This window comes from Oncorhynchus nerka, linkage group LG9b, assembly GCF_034236695.1.
Source record: "Oncorhynchus nerka isolate Pitt River linkage group LG9b, Oner_Uvic_2.0, whole genome shotgun sequence".
Lineage (NCBI taxonomy): Eukaryota > Metazoa > Chordata > Actinopteri > Salmoniformes > Salmonidae > Oncorhynchus > Oncorhynchus nerka.
In genome coordinates, this window is record NC_088424.1 from 29,858,422 (window position 1) to 29,877,822 (window position 19,401).

The 19,401-nt window shown below is 41.5% G+C and overlaps 1 protein-coding gene across 1 annotated transcript; it reads right to left on the minus strand.

Annotated features, from left to right (window-relative positions):
* Positions 1–14,627: 14,627 nt before the first annotated feature.
* On the minus strand, positions 14,628–16,969 carry LOC115114571 (5-beta-cholestane-3-alpha,7-alpha-diol 12-alpha-hydroxylase-like). Its single transcript, XM_029642941.2, has one exon. The coding sequence runs from the start codon at positions 16,912–16,914 to the stop codon at positions 15,376–15,378; it is 1,539 nt and encodes a 512-aa protein (XP_029498801.1). The 5' UTR covers positions 16,915–16,969; the 3' UTR covers positions 14,628–15,375.
* Positions 16,970–19,401: the final 2,432 nt, after the last annotated feature.

A 19,401-nucleotide genomic window follows, 5' to 3' on the forward strand; every position in this document is an offset into this window, starting at 1 on the left:
ACCCAGAGATAAAAACCACATTGCCTTACACCAGATTCGTTTGAATGTATCCAACAGGTACGCTCAGTCATATCAGATGTCCAAATATTTAGACGTTCCATCCAGGCGGATGGCCAAAGATGGGACTGGTGGACAGGTCCCACTCTGCCCTACGCTCCGCGTCTTTTCCGACATGGTGTTTACGCTCAAGGCTTTTTGTCAGGCCGTAGAACTGGAACGCAATAGCACACAATGTTAAATAGTGCATGTGCCAGCTTTTTTCACATGACTAAAATAGCATCTATGTGTACAGTGGAAGCAAACCATGCCTTATTCATATTGTATTGTTCTCTGCCCATATTCTATATCCCTACTTCATAACTATTCAACCTGGACTCTGGGGTAGAGCTAATATAGTAAACCTAAATCTGTCTCCCTCCATTTATCATGATATGTTACACTTTGTATGGTATGTATACATGTTTTGGGCTTAAGTAACCTTCTGTCTTATGTAAACATACCAAATGCAACATATCATACTTTTGAGAATAATTTGATTGTCACAGATTTACATGTATTATGTTACGTCCAGTCTTCAAGGCCAGGCTGAAATATTTGTATCCAAGGAGATATATACATAAGTTGTAATTGGAAAAATCATTCCCCAATGTGCTAGCCATTGTACTGTATGCTATTTAATACTGTAAGTGACCTTGCGCTAAACTCAAATACCTTTGGTGCACAACAGTATAAAGAAAACAGTATCTGGCTAATGTTAAAATACATGTATCTGGCCAGTGTTACAATGAACATATAGCTGTGTCGTGTAGTGACTTACAGTCTTCCTCCGAAAGATACCTCAATGATGCCAATAATCACAATTAAATTAAGTATATCTGGATACAAAGCAGATGCAAGCCTTATCCATCTCTGTTGTTAGTATACTGGGGTGTGTGGGTAACAGATTTGTCATTTGTATCAACTGTAATTTGATGTTTCACATCAATGTTTTATTTCTGCTCAGACATCACTGGAAACCTCGGACGCAGGATTAGGGTTACTGGTCATATTTTTCATCTAGGGACAAGTATTTTCAGAAAAAAAGTAATTATTTAACAGTTCTTAAAGACAAACGTTGGCTATTTTTGAACTTCCTGTTGAAAAGCAATATCCCATGTATAAATACAGTAATGTACACACACTTAAGGGGAACAACATATGTTTACACAACTGCAAACTTCAAGGAGAAGGCTATTCAAGGAGTTGATCTGATGTGATGTCATTGGCCTCCCCCCTGGCTTGCAGGAACAGTAGAAGACAAAAGAAGCCCACTTGAAATATACTTTTTTTTTAAATTCAAGCATGAGAGTATGATATGGGAGTCCAGTGAAAAGTGATCCGACTTAAGAGAGAGTGGAGAGCCGTGTGAGAGTGTGGAGAGCTTTCTGAGAGTGTGGAGAGCTGGGTGAGAGTGTGGAGAGCTGGGTGAGAGAGTAGAGAGCTGGGTGAGAGTGTGGAGAGCTGGGTGAGAGAGTAGAGAGCTGGGTGAGAGTGTGGAGAGCTTTGTGAGAGTGTGGAGAGCTGGGTGAGAGTGTGGAGAGCTGGGTGAGAGAGTGGAGAGCTGGGTGAGAGTGTGGAGAGCTGGGTGAGAGAGTAGAGAGCTGGGTGAGAGTGTGGAGAGCTTTGTGAGAGTATAGAGAGCTGGTTGAGAGAGTAGAGAGCTGGGTGAGAGTGTGGAGAGCTGGGTGTGTGAGTGTAGAGAGCTGGGTGAGGGAGTGGTGAGCTGGTTGAGAGAGTGGTGAGCTGGGTGAGAGAGTGAAGAGCTGGGTGAGAGAGTGGAGAGCTGGGTGAGAGAGTGGAAAGCTGGGTGAGAGTGTGGAGTGCTGGTTGAAGGAGTGGTGAGCTGGGTGAGAGTGTGGAGATCTGGGTGAGAGTGTGGAGAGCTGGGTGAGGGAGTGGTGAGCTGGGTGAGAGTGCTCAAGAAGAGAATCTTGGCCATTTTAGTGGTTGAGACGTGAGGCTGTGTGAGTGAGTGGACAGAGTCGGGTGCTGGCTCTGAAACCAAGCCAGCTGGGCCTGAAGGACCCATCCTCCAGAGGCCTTGCTTCAAAACATCCCCTCCTCTACACATCCCTCCCTCCCCTAATCTGACTGAGGAGATCTAGAGGAGAAAAGGGGATGCTGCTGGAATGACTGGAGCATTAGGAGTTCATCTAGCCAGCCATGTGCTGTGCTGTCCCTGGGGGAAGCAACACAGTCAGGCCATCACGTGGCTTCTTCTCCAAATCGGATCACATGCACAGCTCCAAAATCTTGCTGCCATCCAAAAGACACAGATGGTCCAGTAACTAGCCTATTTATATACATGTTCTGGTTATTATAAGTTAGTCATTATCTATTAAGTGGTGCTCACTCAGTTAATAACTAAGACAGTGTATGAAACTTTCTGTTCAAGCTCGGCATTTAATGTAATCTCCAATTGTAATCTCCGTCCCTAAACCGGGACGGTTGTTGCTCAATATGCAATAATGTGACTAGAAAACGTTGAATACAACAGCCACATTTCCGAGACATGTCTTATATGGGCAGAAAGCTTAAATTATTGTTAATTTATCTGCAGTGTCCAATTTACAGTAGCTATTACAGACATAAAATACAATGCTATTGTTTGAGTATAGTGCACAACAACGAAACACTTTTATTACGGCAATTGGTTTGATACATTCACCTCTGAAGGTAAATGAATGTACTTACGTTCAGTAATCTTGCTCTGATTTGTCATCATGAGGGTCCCAGAGATAAAATGTAGCATAGATGAAATGTAGCATAGATTTATATTTAAATGTAGGATCTGGGTTCCACAATTTGACCCCACTACTGTCTCTGACTCCTCCCTCCCGGCCATCTAGATGTGTGAAAATTAGTGTATTTTCTGTAGGGAAGCTAATGATCCATCATATATGACATTCCTGGGAGTGTGTAAACTTAATTTTTGTATTATTATAGCATTTTTGTATGTTCTGTATAGTTATGTACTTGAAAATGTATAAATTGACCAATTCGGCACGTTTGTGCAAACTCCTGGCAGACTTGATACAAAATATTGTGTAGGGATGTAATTCTTCACTGGATCAGTCTGAAACGTTGCACACACTGCAAAATCTAAATTACACCTAGGATCCTAACTTAATGTATGACCTTTCTCTTGCATTTCAAAGATAATGGAACAATTTTTTCTGAAATTATGGAATGTTTTGTTTGTATTATCTCTTACTAGATCTAATGTGTTATTCTCCTACATTCTTTTCACATTTCCACTAATGTCAAAGTGTTTCCTTTAAAATGGTATCAAGAATGTGCATATCCTTGCTTCAGGTTCTGAGTGAAAAAAAGGGTCAGATCTTTAAGAGGTTGGTGATGGTAAACTGACAGAAAATGTAAGTTTGTGTTGGCTATCCCATCCAAGAATTGTATCTACTCAAAATAAAAGTACAAAATGATTTGTTGAGTTGACAAACAGATTCATTTTAGTGTCATCTTTTGCTGCACAAAATGGTGCATGCTGTTCAAACAACCCTTTACACAAGCATTTGATAAGCGCACAAATATACAATGTCAATCAGTTATCACCTTCAAGAGGTCGTTGAGAGTTATGTCGTCTGTCTGCAGTGGAATTTAAATGATGCAACAACAAGGACAACAAGAAGTGAACATCTCGACAGCTTTCCTCTCCTCAGCCCTTAGCCAATGTCACCCAGACACAGAGAGTTTTTTCTCTCTGCAGAACTAAGTTAATGGGAGCCGACTGGGGGCCACAGAGGTCTGTGTTTATGTAACAGATCAAGCACAGCCATGTGACTTGGACGGGTCCCCCAGAGAAAAGAGTGACACAAGACACCAGAGAAAAGCATGCAACTCTATCGGTGCTTGCCCCCCCCCCCCCCTTCTCCTTTCCCCCACACCATCCAACTGCTCTTCCCAGGCAGCACAGAGCAGAGTGGGGTATATCCTATAGGCTTCCTGAGAGTGGTGGCAGTCCTCTCTCATTTGTTCACTTTTCTTTCCGTTTTTTATCCAAGCCTATTCTATCCTACCCCCTGGCTCTGTGCGTCCCGTGCCAGTTTGATGGAGGCTCCAGTCCACTGAAGCGACTGGGGATAAAGAGCCTAGAGGTGAATGCCAACATTATCCCAGAAAAACTTCCTTCAGCTGAGCTTGGATGTCTACTCTTAGTCAACAAGGCATTGCAATATAGTTGTGTAGGACGTGGTAACATATTGCACAAGATCCCTGACATTTTGCTGTACATTTATATAATAGAATAATGTACATCTGATGTAGAACATAAATAGCCTGTAAACTTTGACTGCCCCAAACAACTTGAGAATGAATTGGAATGGTTGAAGTACTCTTCCTCCAATGAAACCCTTGCTTATCATTACGTAAGAACTATGCATACGCTGTAACTCCATACAATTTCTTAGAACAAACACGGACAAAGAGGACATTTCTACAACTACAGCCAAAAAGGATGCTCCAATAGAACATTGGGCCTGCTAAATATCTAACTGGAGGTTTTGGTTGTATTGTGTTCAGATAGTATAAACACACTAAGAATGAAGTCTTCTCTATGCAGACATTCTGTACTAATGTATATTGAGACAGAACCTCTCGCCTGAAGACTGGCATTGCCTGTAGGGTTGACATGATGAGCAGACATCCATGTCCCGTTAATGTTTATGCAAGTTGAGAGAAATAGTGGAAAAGCATATGCTGCTGTGTCTATTCTGGGGTCAGTAGGAAGTGATGTATCAGTGCTCTGTCTTTCAGGCAGATGTTGCACTTGGAGTGAGTGAGATGTAAGCCTAAGGACTGTCTTAAATTCAGTTTCTGCAGATTAAAAGGGATTTGTTTGTTCATTTAATGGATGATCCCAAAAATGTAATTAGTATTACCTGAGCTACACCAATCCTATTTTCTGCACGTTTGGTAGGTAGCATCTAGAAAACATGTATTACCTCACCCACATACAGTCAGGTCCATAAATATTTGGAGTTATTATCATTATTTCTCTGTACGCCACCACAATGGATTTGAAAGGAAACAATTTGAGGATACAATTTGAGGATACTTACATCCAAATTGGGTGAATAGTGTAGGAATTACAGAACTTTTATGTGGTCCCCCCAATTTTAGGAGCTCAAAAGTAATTGTACAAACTTACATATTAATACATTCAATTGTGAGTGTTTATACTTGGTTGCAAATCCTTTGCAGTCAATGACTGTGTGAAGTCTGGAACCCATAGACATCAACTGCTGGGTTTCTTCCCTGGTGATGCTCTGCCAGGCCTTTACTGCAGCTGTCTTCAGGTCCTGCTTGTTCTTGGGGCGTTTTGCTTTCAGTTTTACCTTCAGCAAGTGAAATGCATGCTCAATTGGATTCAGGTCAGGTGATTGACTTGGTCATTGCAGAATATTCCACTTCTTTGCCTTAAAAAAGTATTGGGTTGCTTTCGCAGTGTGCTTTGGGTCGTTGTCCATCTGCACTGTGAAGTGCCATCCAATGAGTTTTGAAGCATTTGGCTGAATCTGAGCAGAGAACATAACCCTAAACACTTCAGAATTCATCCTGTTGCTTTTGTTAGCAGTCACATCATCAACAAATACAAGAGAACCAGTTCCATTGGCGGCCACACATGCCCACGCCATAACTCTACCTCCACCATGCTTCACATATTTTTTATTTTATTTTACCTTTATTTAACCAGTCAGTTAAGAACAAATTCTTATTTTCAATGACGGCCTAGTTACAGTGGGTTAACTGCCTGTTCAGGGGCAGAACGACAGATTTGTACCTTGTCAGCTCGGGGATATGAACTTGCAACCTTTCGGTTGCTAGTCCAACGCTCTAACCACTAGGCTACCCTGCCGAGGTGGTAAGCTTCAGATCGCGAGCAGTTCCTTCCCTTCCCATACTATTCTCTTCCCATTATTCTGGTACAAGTTGATATTTGTCTCATCTGTCCATAGGATGTTGTTCCAGAACTGTACAGGATTTTTTTAGGTGTTGTTTGGCAAACTCTAATCTGGTCTTCCTGTTTGAGGCTTAGCAATGGTTTACATCTTGTGGTAAACCGTCTGTATTTACTCTGATGAAGTCTTCTCTTGAATGTTGACTTTGACACAGATAGGCCTACCTCCTGGAGGGCGTTCTTTATCTGGTCAACTGTTGTGAAGGGGTTTTTCTTCACCAGGGAAAGAATTCTTCTGTCATCCACCACAGTTGTTTTCCGTGGTCTTCCAGGCCTTTTGGTGTTCCTGAGCTCACCAGTGCGTTCTTTCTTTTTAAGAATGTACCAAATAGTTGATTTGGCCACACCTAATGTTTTGCTATCTCTCTGATGGGTTTGTTAAGATTTTTTCACCTAATAATTTCTTGCTTCACTGGCAGTGACAGCTCTTTGCCACCCTTGAAATCAACTCTAGACTTTTTTTCTGCTTACTTGTAAATTAACTAATGAGGGAATAACACACACCTGGCCATGGAACAGCTGAGCAGCCAATTGTCCAATTACTTTTGGTCCCTTAAAAGGGGGGGACCGCATATAAAAAGTGCTGTAATTCCTACACCGTTCACCCAATTTGGATGTAAATACCCTCAAATTAAAGCTGAAAGTCTGCACTATTTCATTTAAACTCCAATATGCTGTGGTAGACAGCTAAAATAATAATAACTTGGTCAATGTCCAAATATTTATGGACCTGACTGTATGTTCTAACAAGTGCTTAGTACTGTCTGCTTGGTACGGACCATGTCTCTCGATTGTATAAAACACACTCTAAGCCGCTTCATGTAAAACTGCATGAAAAATGCCAGAAAAGCACCCAATTGTCCATTCACCTAGGTTCTGAGGTGAAAGCACCAGTCAATTTATTCTGAGACGTTCTAGTATAGCTTCAATGAGGCAGCAAGAGAAATGATTTGCTGATGTCTAAATAGATTTTCATGCAATATTTTTGCATTTGAAAAAGTTATCCTTTTTAATCTCAACATTAAGATGTGATCTGTCTAGAATAAATGATTAGATGATTAGAGATCTTTGTAACATTACTAGCCGACCATCAAATCAAATCAAATTTTATTTGTCACATACACATGGTTAGCAGATGTTAATGCGAGTGTAGCGAAATGCTTGTGCTTCTAGTTCCGACAATGCAGTGATAACCAACAAGTAATCTAACTAACAATTCCAAAACTACTGTCTTATACACAGTGTAAGGGGATAAGGAATATGTACATAAGGATATATGAATGAGTGATGGTACAGAGCAGCATACAGTAGATGGTATCGAGTACAGTATATACATATGAGATGAGTATGTAGACAAAGTAAACAAAGTGGCATAGTTAAAGTGGCTAGTGACATAAGAATGCAGTCGATGATCTAGAGTACAGTATATACATATGCATATGAGATGAATAATGTAGGGTAAGTAACATTATATAAGGTAGCATTGTTTAAAGTGGCTAGTGATATATTTACATCATTTCCCATCAATTCCCATTATTAAAGTGGCTGGAGTTGGGTCAGTGTCAATGACAGTGTGTTGGCAGCAGCCACTCAATGTTAGTGATTGCTGTTTAACAGTCTGATGGCCTTGAGATAGAAGCTGTTTTTCAGTCTCTCGGTCCCAGCTTTGATGCACCTATACTGACCTCGCCTTCTGGATGATAGCGGGGTGAACAGGCAGTGGTTCGGGTGGTTGATGTCCTTGATGATCTTTATGGCCTTCCTGTAACATCGGGTGGTGTAGGTGTCCTGGAGGGCAGGTAGTTTGCCCCCGGTGATGCGTTGTGCAGACCTCACTACCCTCTGGAGAGCCTTACGGTTGAGGGCGGAGCAGTTGCCGTACCAGGCGGTGATACAGCCCGCCAGGATGCTCTCGATTGTGCATCTGTAGAAGTTTGTGAGTGCTTTTGGTGACAAGCCGAATTTCTTCAGCCTCCTGAGGTTGAAGAGGCGCTGCTGCGCCTTCTTCACGACGCTGTCAGTGTGAGTGGACCAATTCAGTTTGTCTGTGATGTGTATGCCGAGCAACTTAAAACTTGCTACCCTCTCCACTACTGATCCATCGATGTGGATAGGGGGGTGTGTGGGTGTTCCCTCTGTGTTCCCTCTGTGGGTGTTCCCTCTGTTGTTTCCATCAGTCATCTTTATGTGAGACATAAGGTACACATCACAACCTTTGCGGTTTTTAGAGTCAATGCAACTGAGGAAAAACTAAATTGCTACCTAGAAAAGTGCCCTTTTTGTCAACTCCGTAAAACATGTTCTAAATCTAGAAGAACATGCCAAATGCTAACAACATTAGACCTGGAACATTATATAACATTATATATAAAACAAAACAACATTTGGAGATTCGTATTTCATATTTGAATAATCTAATGTTAGAATTAAACAATCAAGGTTTCAAACACTTGTTGTACCATACGTTTAAGAATGAAAAGCCTTTTATGGCGTCTGACAGAGTTGACAAATCCATTTTTTATATTTCATGAAGAAGGAAAAAAAATAATTAGGAGGTTGTTTCTTTACATGGTGTGTTAGCTGATACTTTGGTCTATATATAAAAAATATAAAAAAATATAAAGAAAACATTTTGTGGGGAAAAAAGTAGATTGTCCAGACTTTCAATAATCCCTGATATATTTCATCGATGTGCTCTAAAATAGACTGCATAATTATCAGGTCACCAGAAGAATCACTCTACACAACTTCCCCTTAAACCAAACCAAGCAACAAATAACAAACCTTTTTTGGATTGCTGGAGGTCCGTAATCTTTGACATTATCTTGTCATAACTGCCATGTCATGGGGTGGACCCAGGCCAGGCCCAAAGAGTAGCAGACCTATTCAGGGTCATTTTGATTTCAGTAGCAGAGAAATGCTCAGTAAAACACCACCCCCAGAACTCTTAGTACTCTAACAACCTGCAGTGTAAGAGGCAGAACCAGTAACTCAGTGAACTTCAGCCACTGGCAATGCTACTGCAGGCCTAATATCATATCAGCCAATACTTCCTAGCTGTAGCTTTGCCATGCAGTGTTGTCTCATGCAACAATAGCTGACACCATAACTGCATATCTATGGCTCTTGCTCCTGCCACCGTCTAAGTGATATTTCATGACTAACGCTGTAATAATGAGATCAAGGTGTTGAAGTCAGCTCGTTAGTGCTGATTTATGGTTTTTATGTAGACTATGTTTGATAATAAGATAATACTACGTTTTGACTAGTACTATCTCTCGATTGGTCCTGTTTCCTAGTTTTCCCGGTGTTGACCATTCTGCCTGCCCTGACCCTGAGCCTGCCTGCCATCCTGCACCTTTGCCCCACCTATCTGGATTACTGACCTCTGCCTGCCCTGAGCCTGCCTGCCATCCTGCACCTTTGCCCCACCTATCTGGATTACTGACCTTTGCCCTGAGCCTGCCTGCCATCCTGCACCTTTGCCCCACCTATCTGGATTACTGACCTTTGCCCTGAGCCTGCCTGCCATCCTGTACCTTTGCCCCACCTATCTGGATTACTGACCTTTGCCCTGAGCCTGCCTGCCATCCTGTACCTTTGCCCCACCTATCTGGATTACTGACCTTTGCCCTGAGCCTGCCTGCCATCCTGTACCTTTGCCCCACCTATCTGGATTACTGACCTTTGCCCTGAGCCTGCCTGCCATCCTGTACCTTTGCCCCACCTATCTGGATTACTGACCTCTGCCTGCCCTTGACCTGCCTTTTGCCTGCCCCTGTTTGATTAATAAACTGTTACTTCGACGTTGTCTGCATCTGGGTCTTACCTGAAACTAAATAAACTCAAAGAAGATATGCTGTGTATAGACTCATTGACATCCCATTACTAATATTGAATTGCTTGTTATTACATTTGATAGGGTACAAAAATCCTATTTATCCTGGTGTATTCACAGGAAGGGATAGAATATGCCCCTTTCTGTATACAAAGAACAATCTTATTTCTTAATGCAAGAGGTCATATTCATTGTTACTGATACAGAATGTAATTTCTATACAAACGTGTGTAAGCAGGATGTAATTTCCCCAACATATCTGGTTTTGACAGTGGATGTTTTAAACCACTAGGTGGCATCCATGTATCTGAATGGTTGTGCGTCCACACGCTATCTCAGGGTAGTAGGCCACTCCAACAATATGACAAAAGGCTCTCTATTGTATCACTACACAATCCTTAGCCTAGCCTGTAACAAATGCTACAGTAAAAGTGTGGTCAGAATTAGGTAATCAGATCCAGCCTACTTTGTAAGTGAATTGACAAGCTTTTGTTCTACTAGGACCGTAGCAACACTGTAGGGTTTCATGGGACACAATAAAAAAAAAGTTCACTAATTACACATTTACATCAGAAGTGGATGCAAACAGACAGGGTAACATATTAGATATATTTAAATAATGTGTTGAATCTGATAGCTTAGCCTATGGTGCATCTGTCACACCGTCAGAGCCTCCTTTGTTCTTACATAGCAGAAACCACCTTTTTTCCCCATTTCTAAGCTGAGAATATCAAATGTATTGTATATTTTATGCATAATTAATTCAAAGATATCACATTTGGCCATCAGTGCCCCCCCAAAAAAAAAAAAAGAAAGTAGGTGCATGACCCCTATGTATAGCAGCCCATTCCTTTTTTAAATATGGGATCGGTATTTTATGACTTGTTGGTTCAGACTTACAGAAGGCATCAGGTGTTTGGCTTGAGGTGAGCCTACACTGATCATCTTCACCCCAGTATGACACTGCATGTAAAACTTTGAGTAAGGCTGGTAGCCTAGTAACATGCAATAGTCACTGTAGGAATGCCAGCAGAATAACAAATATGAATCTCAATAGATTTTTGTTGCCATTGAGTAACTATTACTCTGTCAACACACAGCACATGTCTAGGGGTTTGGCCATACTGAGAATGTTTATTACATACCAACTATCAATGAAGTCATTGAACAGGACCATGATATTATTGAAATACCCCAATACAGCTGCAATGTCCGGCTGAAAAGTATTTGGATAGTAGTCTCATTACAATGAAAAATCATTTATTTGAACTTTCTTTCTGGTTCAAGTGTGATTCAGGGTGACAAGGTGAATGACCTTGTTGCTAATCCGCTTTTGTAGTGTGCCAACAGTTAACTGGAGGATGACCTGATGTACCCTTTAACCGGCTGACGACACAAGTCACCCTTTAACTCAGGTTGACATTTATTGCCAAGAGTCCTACCCTGGAGACAGAACAAACTGTAAGAACAAGATCATTTCTAAAAAGATTATGCTGATTTCATTCAAAAAAGTCCCTTTGATAAAATGTTGATAAAAGTGACTTTTTAAAAAATGAAATCAAGCATAATCTTTTTAGAAATGATCTTGTTATTACTGTCAGCGATTGGGTGCAGAGTGAAAGCGGAGTCAGGTGCAGGACACATGTATAGAGTAATCCAACTGAGTTTACTCAAAGAAGGAATTCCAAATAGGAACATACAACACAACTCAAACACAAACACAACCACTAACGACATGAACAATCACGGACAGAACAGAAATGTTTGTCAGATGGTTAAATAGGGAACGTAATGAGGGAATGTAAAACAGGCCGTGTGTGTAATCAGACAAAACAAAACTAAACAGAAAAATGGATCGGTAGTGACTAGAAAGCCGGTGACGTCAACCGCCGAACACCACCCGAACAAGGAGAAGGGCCGACTTCGACGGAAGTCGTGACAATTACACTTTGATACAAAGTAACGTTTTTGAATGAAATCAGCATAATCTTTTTAGAAATGATCTTGTTCTCACAGTTTGTTCTGTCTCTAGGGTAGGACTCTTGGCAATAAATGTCAACCTGAGTTAAAGGGTGACTTGTGTCGTCAGCCCGTTAAAGGGTACATCAGGTCATCCTCCAGTTATCTGTATGCAGTGTTCAGGAATCATGGCCATTAAAGACATGATAACACAATGCAATAATGATAATACAATAACTCAAGGAAAATATGTGGTATATAAACTCATTGACATTCAATTACTAATATTGAATTGGTGATTATTAAATTTGATAGGGTACAAAAATCCTATTTATTCTAGTGTACTCACAGCAAGGGAAGAGAATACACACTGTGGTGTATACAAATAACAATCATATTCCTTAATGCATAGTTGGGAAGGACCCATAAGTAAGCATTTCACTTTTAGTGTACAGCTGTTGTTTACAAAGCATGTGACAAATAAAAAATGATTTGAGTGGTTAACGCTAGATGGGCCAGCTGCAACGTCAAAATTGTCAATATGTAAAGAATTCATGAAAACAAAAATGTGTTTTTTGGTCTTAGGCATTAGAGTTAGCATTGTGGTTAAGATTAAAGTTAGGGTTAGGTTTAAAACAGATGTTATGGCTGTGCCAGCTCTTGACCACCCTGCAGAGCATCCTCCAAGGCAACATTGATTGATTGTAGTCTGCAGTTCGAAGGTAACTGACATACAGAAACAGTAACAACACTCAGCTGTACTTCTCCTTTGATTGTAAATACTGTAAATGATATGGTCTATAAGAAACCAAGAAAGCTTCTTTGGAAATAACATGCAAAAATGTACCGGTGTGACCACTGCCCAGAGGGCAGCTGCCTGATCTGCCTGGTGCCCTCATAATTAGAATACGTACATAGCATTACATAGAAATACATCAGAAGACCCCTGAGGTAAAACAAGAGCATCACAAATGGATAACAAATAAAGAAGGCACACCTACCTCTCCATGGGGCCAGCGAGGTTTGACCAGACAAGTATTCTTCACAGTGGAGCATCCTGGGACGGCTTCCAGAGACATTGCTCAGCTTTGCTGAGGTTCGGAAACAGGATGAGAGAGAGAGAGAGAGACAATGGCTCATTTTTCTTCAAAACCCCTCACCACCAAGTACAGGCAAGAGACTCAGGATTCCTGCCAATGGCCCCATTGTTCCCTGGCTTGGTCAGTCGGTCGCCTCCATGACTGGTGGTGCTCTTGCTCAACTACTGTAGTTCGACTATTTGTTTATTTCATCCAGGATGACTTGTTCTGTTACAGCTGTTTATTCACCCAGAAAGTTGTCACTGATGCTGCTATGAACCTCCAGAGCTACAGAGCCTTGTGACTTAACTAACCGTGTGTGTATGTGTGTGTTTCACGGCAGCAACTCAGATGGAGAGAGTAACCACTACAGTTTTCTCTAAATATGTAGAGCAAAATAATGTATTCATGTGGACAAACGTAAAAGGTGAATTTACACCCATTGTCAAATACAAATGAAAAAGTCCTATTCCAATTATATGAACAGTAGTTTTTCCTCTTTCTTTCCAATGTAGTTTCTACATTTTCTGTAATTATCAATGTACATTATAAACTTAACATAAGAGTACATCATGTAGTTTGGCCATAAGACAATTTGTTAATATTACATCAAATGTACGCCTTATCAAAGGTAGAATACAGACCAACGGAACCTTTTTGTCTGTCGTGGTTTAGACAGGGCTGTCGGAAAGATTCAACTATTGAAAATGTCATAGTGTGGATTTATCAAGAATGAAGGTAATCAATACTGGAATAAATGGCAGTGTCTTTCAAAGGGCACAACAAGCTTCAAAGATGATCATATTGTGCATTATTATTGCTAGCACAATACAAATTCAAGCTGTTTGCTGTTGTAAACAGGTCTTCAGTGCCAGGCCTAGTTCCCAGAGCTCAGTTGTAAATTGCCAATGAAAAAACAGGAGTAAATATTCTCTGTTGGAACTGATGATTATCTTGCCCCAGGCATTACAGTACAATCACACTATATGCAGTGTTCAGGAATCATGGCCCATATTGTTGAACACAAGGCAGGCAGCACTATGGAGGCTGAAGTTCGGTATATTTCCCTACCATGTTGGGCTGCCCAGCATTAATAAGAAGCCTAATTCAAGTAACCCTATTACTTGTCTGTTATGGGGTTTGTTAGAAGCCATCCCAGGCTAATATTGGTCTATTTTCAGAAATACAATGAATTCGATCTGAATTTTAGGCTTGATGTTTTCTATGTTTTTTATTTTATTATTATGGTTGAAGGCCATAATGTTAAACTAAAGTGAGAATATACTCTACAACCTTATTAACCAATACTTTTTTCCTGAGTATGGGAGCAACTTTAGTAACCTTAGACTGATTTCCACATTTGCCCTTTGTGTCCACTGGGTGCCCTAGGACACTTGTAGGAGTATGCATCACCCTTTTATGTGCACAGTAAGCTTAGCAAGCTTAGCATTTCACAAAGCTTCCTTATATCTAGCTTACTAGTTTAGCTGTTGGGGAGCTATGTGTTGAATCTGTGGGATGCTTCAACCCCAAATAACTCCAGACAGTCTCTACCAATGCATTAGAGGCAGGTTTCGCAGTACACCTGAGCGTTTCTCAGGGCACATCTATGGGAGCTAGGCTATAGTATTGATGGACACCGTTTCCCAGAGTCGCAGGTCATTGCTCACTTAGCTTCACCGCTGCCAATACATTCAAGGCCACATTTCATGTGCACAATAAGACTTGTATGGCAATCAAGGCTTTAAAAGCATATTTTATTACATTTGACAGGAGGAAAAAAACACAAAGATGTAATGCTTATCATTACAATGTTTTTCAAAGAGCAATGGTTCTGTCTTGTTTGCTAAATGAACAAATTAAATAGACAGTGGCATGGTGTATATAGCCATAGAAGCACTGTGACATACACTGAGTGTACAAAACATTAGGAACATCTGCTCTTTCTATAATATTGACCGACCAGGTGAATCCAGGTGAAAGCTATGAACCCTATTAATGTACAATCTGATTCGCTGGGCCTGGCTCCTCAGTGTGTCGGCCTGGCTCCCCAGTGGGAGTAGGCCCCTGCAATATAGTACACTTCTTCCCACGTCTTAAAATAATTGTCAACTCAACTCCTACATGTAGTTGGTTCTGATCATCTGTGCATTTTTAATACTATATGTAAACCAGCTTTACAGTCTTTATTTTTTCTACTCGTGTCAGCTTTCCATTTTGCAATGTCTGCTTTCCAGCTGACTCAAAATGAATCCTTAAAGATGTTTTTTTTGAGAGACAAAGTTGATGATTTCTCCTCTAATAAATACAACAATTATATCCAGTATTGTAATACTGTACCACTTGTTGCTGTACTATATACTCTAGATAAAATCATGTTTAGGCGCAAGCTAGTTTATAATAATGAACATCAAATTAACAGCTCAGAAAATTGACATTTACATTCCTAGTGTTGTTAATGGCTGGTTCGTGTCAGTCACTCAGTTTTAAAACCTGAGTCTGTATCTAAACTGGATATCTTTGGTTGGCTGCATGGACCCAAAGCCCCAGCGCTTTATGTCAATATCAGGTATCTTTTCCTCTGGGTTCTTGAGCTCAAAGTCAAAGTACGTGAGCATGAGGAAGACAAACTGCTTCAGCTCGTTGGTGGCAAAGAAGCGCCCAGGGCACATGGTGATCCCAGCACCCCACGGCATGTTGTAGTACTTCAACTTCTTCCCACCTTTGTAAAAATCTGTTTTTTTACCCCCCTCTGGGGTCAGGAAGCGGTCGTATTTAAAGGTGAGTGGGTCGGGGTGGACCTCTGGGTCAATATGAACAGCGGTGTAAGGGAAGAGGGCCACCCTGTCTCCCTCTCTGATGCGGTACTCATTTCCGTCAGACATCCTGAGGGACATGTCCTGGAGCACGGCCCTGGTGAGGACAGGGGCAGCAATGAGGCGGAGGGTCTCTTCCACAGCGCTGTCCAGAATGGGCGTCTTCAGCAGCATGTCCCGGGTCAGGTCGATGAGGGGTCCACCGTGCTTCACCTCCTGGTCTGTCTCCTTCAGCACCTCCTCCACCTCCCCCTGCACAGCCTTCATGGCCTCTGGGTGCTTCATAAGGTAAAGGAGAAGCCAGAAGGCAGCAGGGCCGGTGTTCCCCTGGGAAGCCCAGAGGAGGAGGAACATGTACCTGTTCTGCATGAAGTCCTCCATGCCATGCTCTTCCCTCAACTGCTGCTGCTCGCGCACCCAGCCACTGATGTTATCCTTAGTCTTCATCTTCTGCACTGACAGCATGTTCCAGAACAACCTCTTCAGCCTCTCTGCCTCCCTCTTCTCCCCCGGAGGCAGGACCCCGTAGGCCAGATTGGGGAAGAGCTGGTCGTACTTACGAAACTCACAGAAGAGCTCCTGGGACTCCTCTCTGTCGACCTCTTTGGCTTTCTCTAAGCTCCCCGGGGATTTGGGTGTCTCGTTACCAAACAGAGCCAGGTAGCCTGCCCTGAAGACAATATTGTAGCTGTAGTTGAACAGGCCATCCTCATTCCAGGTCTTATTTCTATCATGCTTTGTCCCTACACTGTGCAGCATTAGATTCTGTAGGTTGCTCATCATGGCCTGTGTCATTACCACTAAACCATCCCCCATCAGGTGCTTGTTGCTGGACATCTGCAGAAACTTGTGGTCATTCTCCATGGAGTGGTAACCAAACACTTTCTGCACCAGCTGCTCTGCGAATTTGGTGAAGTCCAGCTTGGCACGAGCCTCCTTCACGACCGTCCCGAAGGATAGAGGGTCCATGAGGAATGTGAAATATAATCCTCCCAGCTGTATGGTGAAAATATCCCCATGCTTCCTCTTCATTCTCTCCAGAAACATTGCAGTGTCCCTACGGAACTCCAGGACGTGGCCCAGCCAGGGGATTGGGCCCCGGTCCAGTGGGGGTTCCCCGGGTCGACGCTGCCTGAAGGCCCCAAGAAAGTAGAGGCCTCCCAGGACAGAGGCTAGCAAAGCCAGAAGGATTGGAAGCAAAAAGCCCATGTTCTTTCCTCTTCGTTCTCACTGAGCCAGTCTGGGGCACAGATTCAATTCCTTTGTGTTGAAGATAGACATGCTCCTCCCCTTCCCTAAGCACTGTGGGCGTCCCCTTAGTTTAATAAATCACTTTTACAGACTCAGGGAACCACTATAGACTTTGGTGTTTTGGACTGTTTTAGTCACTTTCTTTTACAACACTCAGCTATGTTCAGTACCGTAGCCAAAAATGTCTAAACTTTTGGAAAGAATATAATGTAAACATTTTGTACCGTACATGGACAGATCTAACCATGCAGTGATGAAACTATGATGTCCTTGTCAGCAGTTAATGACTAACAAGATTGCGCACCACCCAAAAGTACAGAACAGTCCATGCTGTTGCAAGTTTGTTGAATCATTAGGTATAAAGGTCAATACATTGATATAATTGCATATTACAGTAAGTAAAATTTGATTTAAAATTGGATGTAATAAATGTATCACTAGTCACTTTAAACAATTCCACTTTATATAATGTATACATACCCTACATTACTCATCTCATATGTATATACTGTACTCTATTCCATCTACTGCATTTTGCCTATGCCACATGGACATCGCTCATCCATATATTTATATGTACATATTCTTATTCATCCCTTTACACTTGTCGTGAAATTGTTAGATTACTTGTTAGATATTACTGCACGGTCAGAACTAGAAACACAAGCATTTCGCTACACTCACATTAACATCTGCTATCCATGTGTATGTGACCAATAAAATTTGATTTTTGATTTGATTTAAGTGTTAAATATTTATAAATGTACAATAATTGTGTTTAATAATCCTCCTTTTACATACAGTATTTGAAATATAGGATTGATAGTCCCCGTGTCCTTAATGGTTTGAGTTCAAATACAAAGGGAGACTGGGGCTAAAAGTAAAACTCTCATTTCCCTCATTTAGCGTTGTGTATTTAACCCTCTGTTCCCCCCATGTCTTTGTGTGGAGTGTTTATTGTACGTGCTTGTGCACATGTTGACTGGTGCGCGACGGGTTTTGTTACCCATGTCTTGTTATTCATTATTGTTATGAATTTTATGAATAATGGCTGAACAATGTATACATTTAACTAGAATTATAACTAATTGAATTATACCCTGTTTTACTATATCTGATTTATAATGTGTGTGTGTGTGTCTAAAGCAGTGCTTCTCAATTATTTTCTGTTACGCCCCCTAGGAAGAAGTAAACATTTCGCGCCCCCAACTCTCCGCCGCGACTGTAAATAGTATGATTTGTCTATAAAATTGTTATAAGTACATCTCTGCATAACATTGTATCCATTGTATTTGATACTGAAAAATAAAATATAATCAATAAATAATAAATTCAAATTGATCAGCAACATTAACTCAGGAGCACAATATATGAAACACTTTGACCTATAAAACAAAAATGAATAAAACAATTTGTGCTGATTTAAAAAAAAATCTAAATGAGGAAGTCAGGATTAATGGCTACAATGAGCACGTTTTGCAGAGCACAGCTTTTCGAAGAGGGGTTTGAAGCATGATACTGCAACTCTCAGTTCCTGCTCAATGTTTAGCCGGGACCTGTACTTGGTCTTCAGTGCAGCAACAGCAGAGAAGCCAGTCTCGCAAAGATAAGATGTTGCAAAAGGAAGAAGAATGCCCATGGCCCTCTGCCCTAAGAGTGGATACTGCCTCTATACACTCAGCCAGAATTCACTCAGTGTCTGTGATGTGAACCTCAGTCTCAATGTGGAGTCAGACGTCATATCAATGAACTGGTCCTCCTCTGCAGAGCTGAAACTAGTTGGAGTTGGTGCATTGAAAGGATCTCTCACCCAGTCATATTGGGATCTGTTTTCAGGAAAGTACTTTTATTTTTGCAGCACTTGCATCATCCAGCATGACAGAGACCATGTCTAATGCTGCAGGCAGTATCAGCTCCTCTGCTATGGAGTGTTTTTTTAAAACTGAGCAATTTGGTACGCCACATTATATGATGCTAACAGTGCTTGCTGGTTTACTGAAGTAGCATTCACAAAGCGGGACGATTGTTGGCAATATTCTGCACGTTTTCGCTGAAAAAACTCAAGTGGCTTATCAGCGTGATTGGGGTGTAATGTCTTTAAGTGACGCCTTAATTTATTTGGCTTGATGCTGTCCGATGCCAACATTTTTAGACACAGTAAACATACTGGTCTTTACTCGTCTCCCACCGTAGTCACAGTGAAGCCAAGCGCTACATACGCTTCGTCATATTTCCTTGTCTTAGCTTTCGGGAGACTTACGTTTGTCTCAATATCTCCGTCTCTCTCCGCCTTTCTTTTCATCCCTGTTAAATATTTTTCCATGGTGTCTCTTAAGGGTTTGTTATCTGCACTTCATATCTGCTGCTCTGTGCTGTGTGCTCTTGTTCGGTGCAACAAAAAAAACTACTCTCCTGCGGCAAAAAAAAGCATGTTCCCCGGGGTCA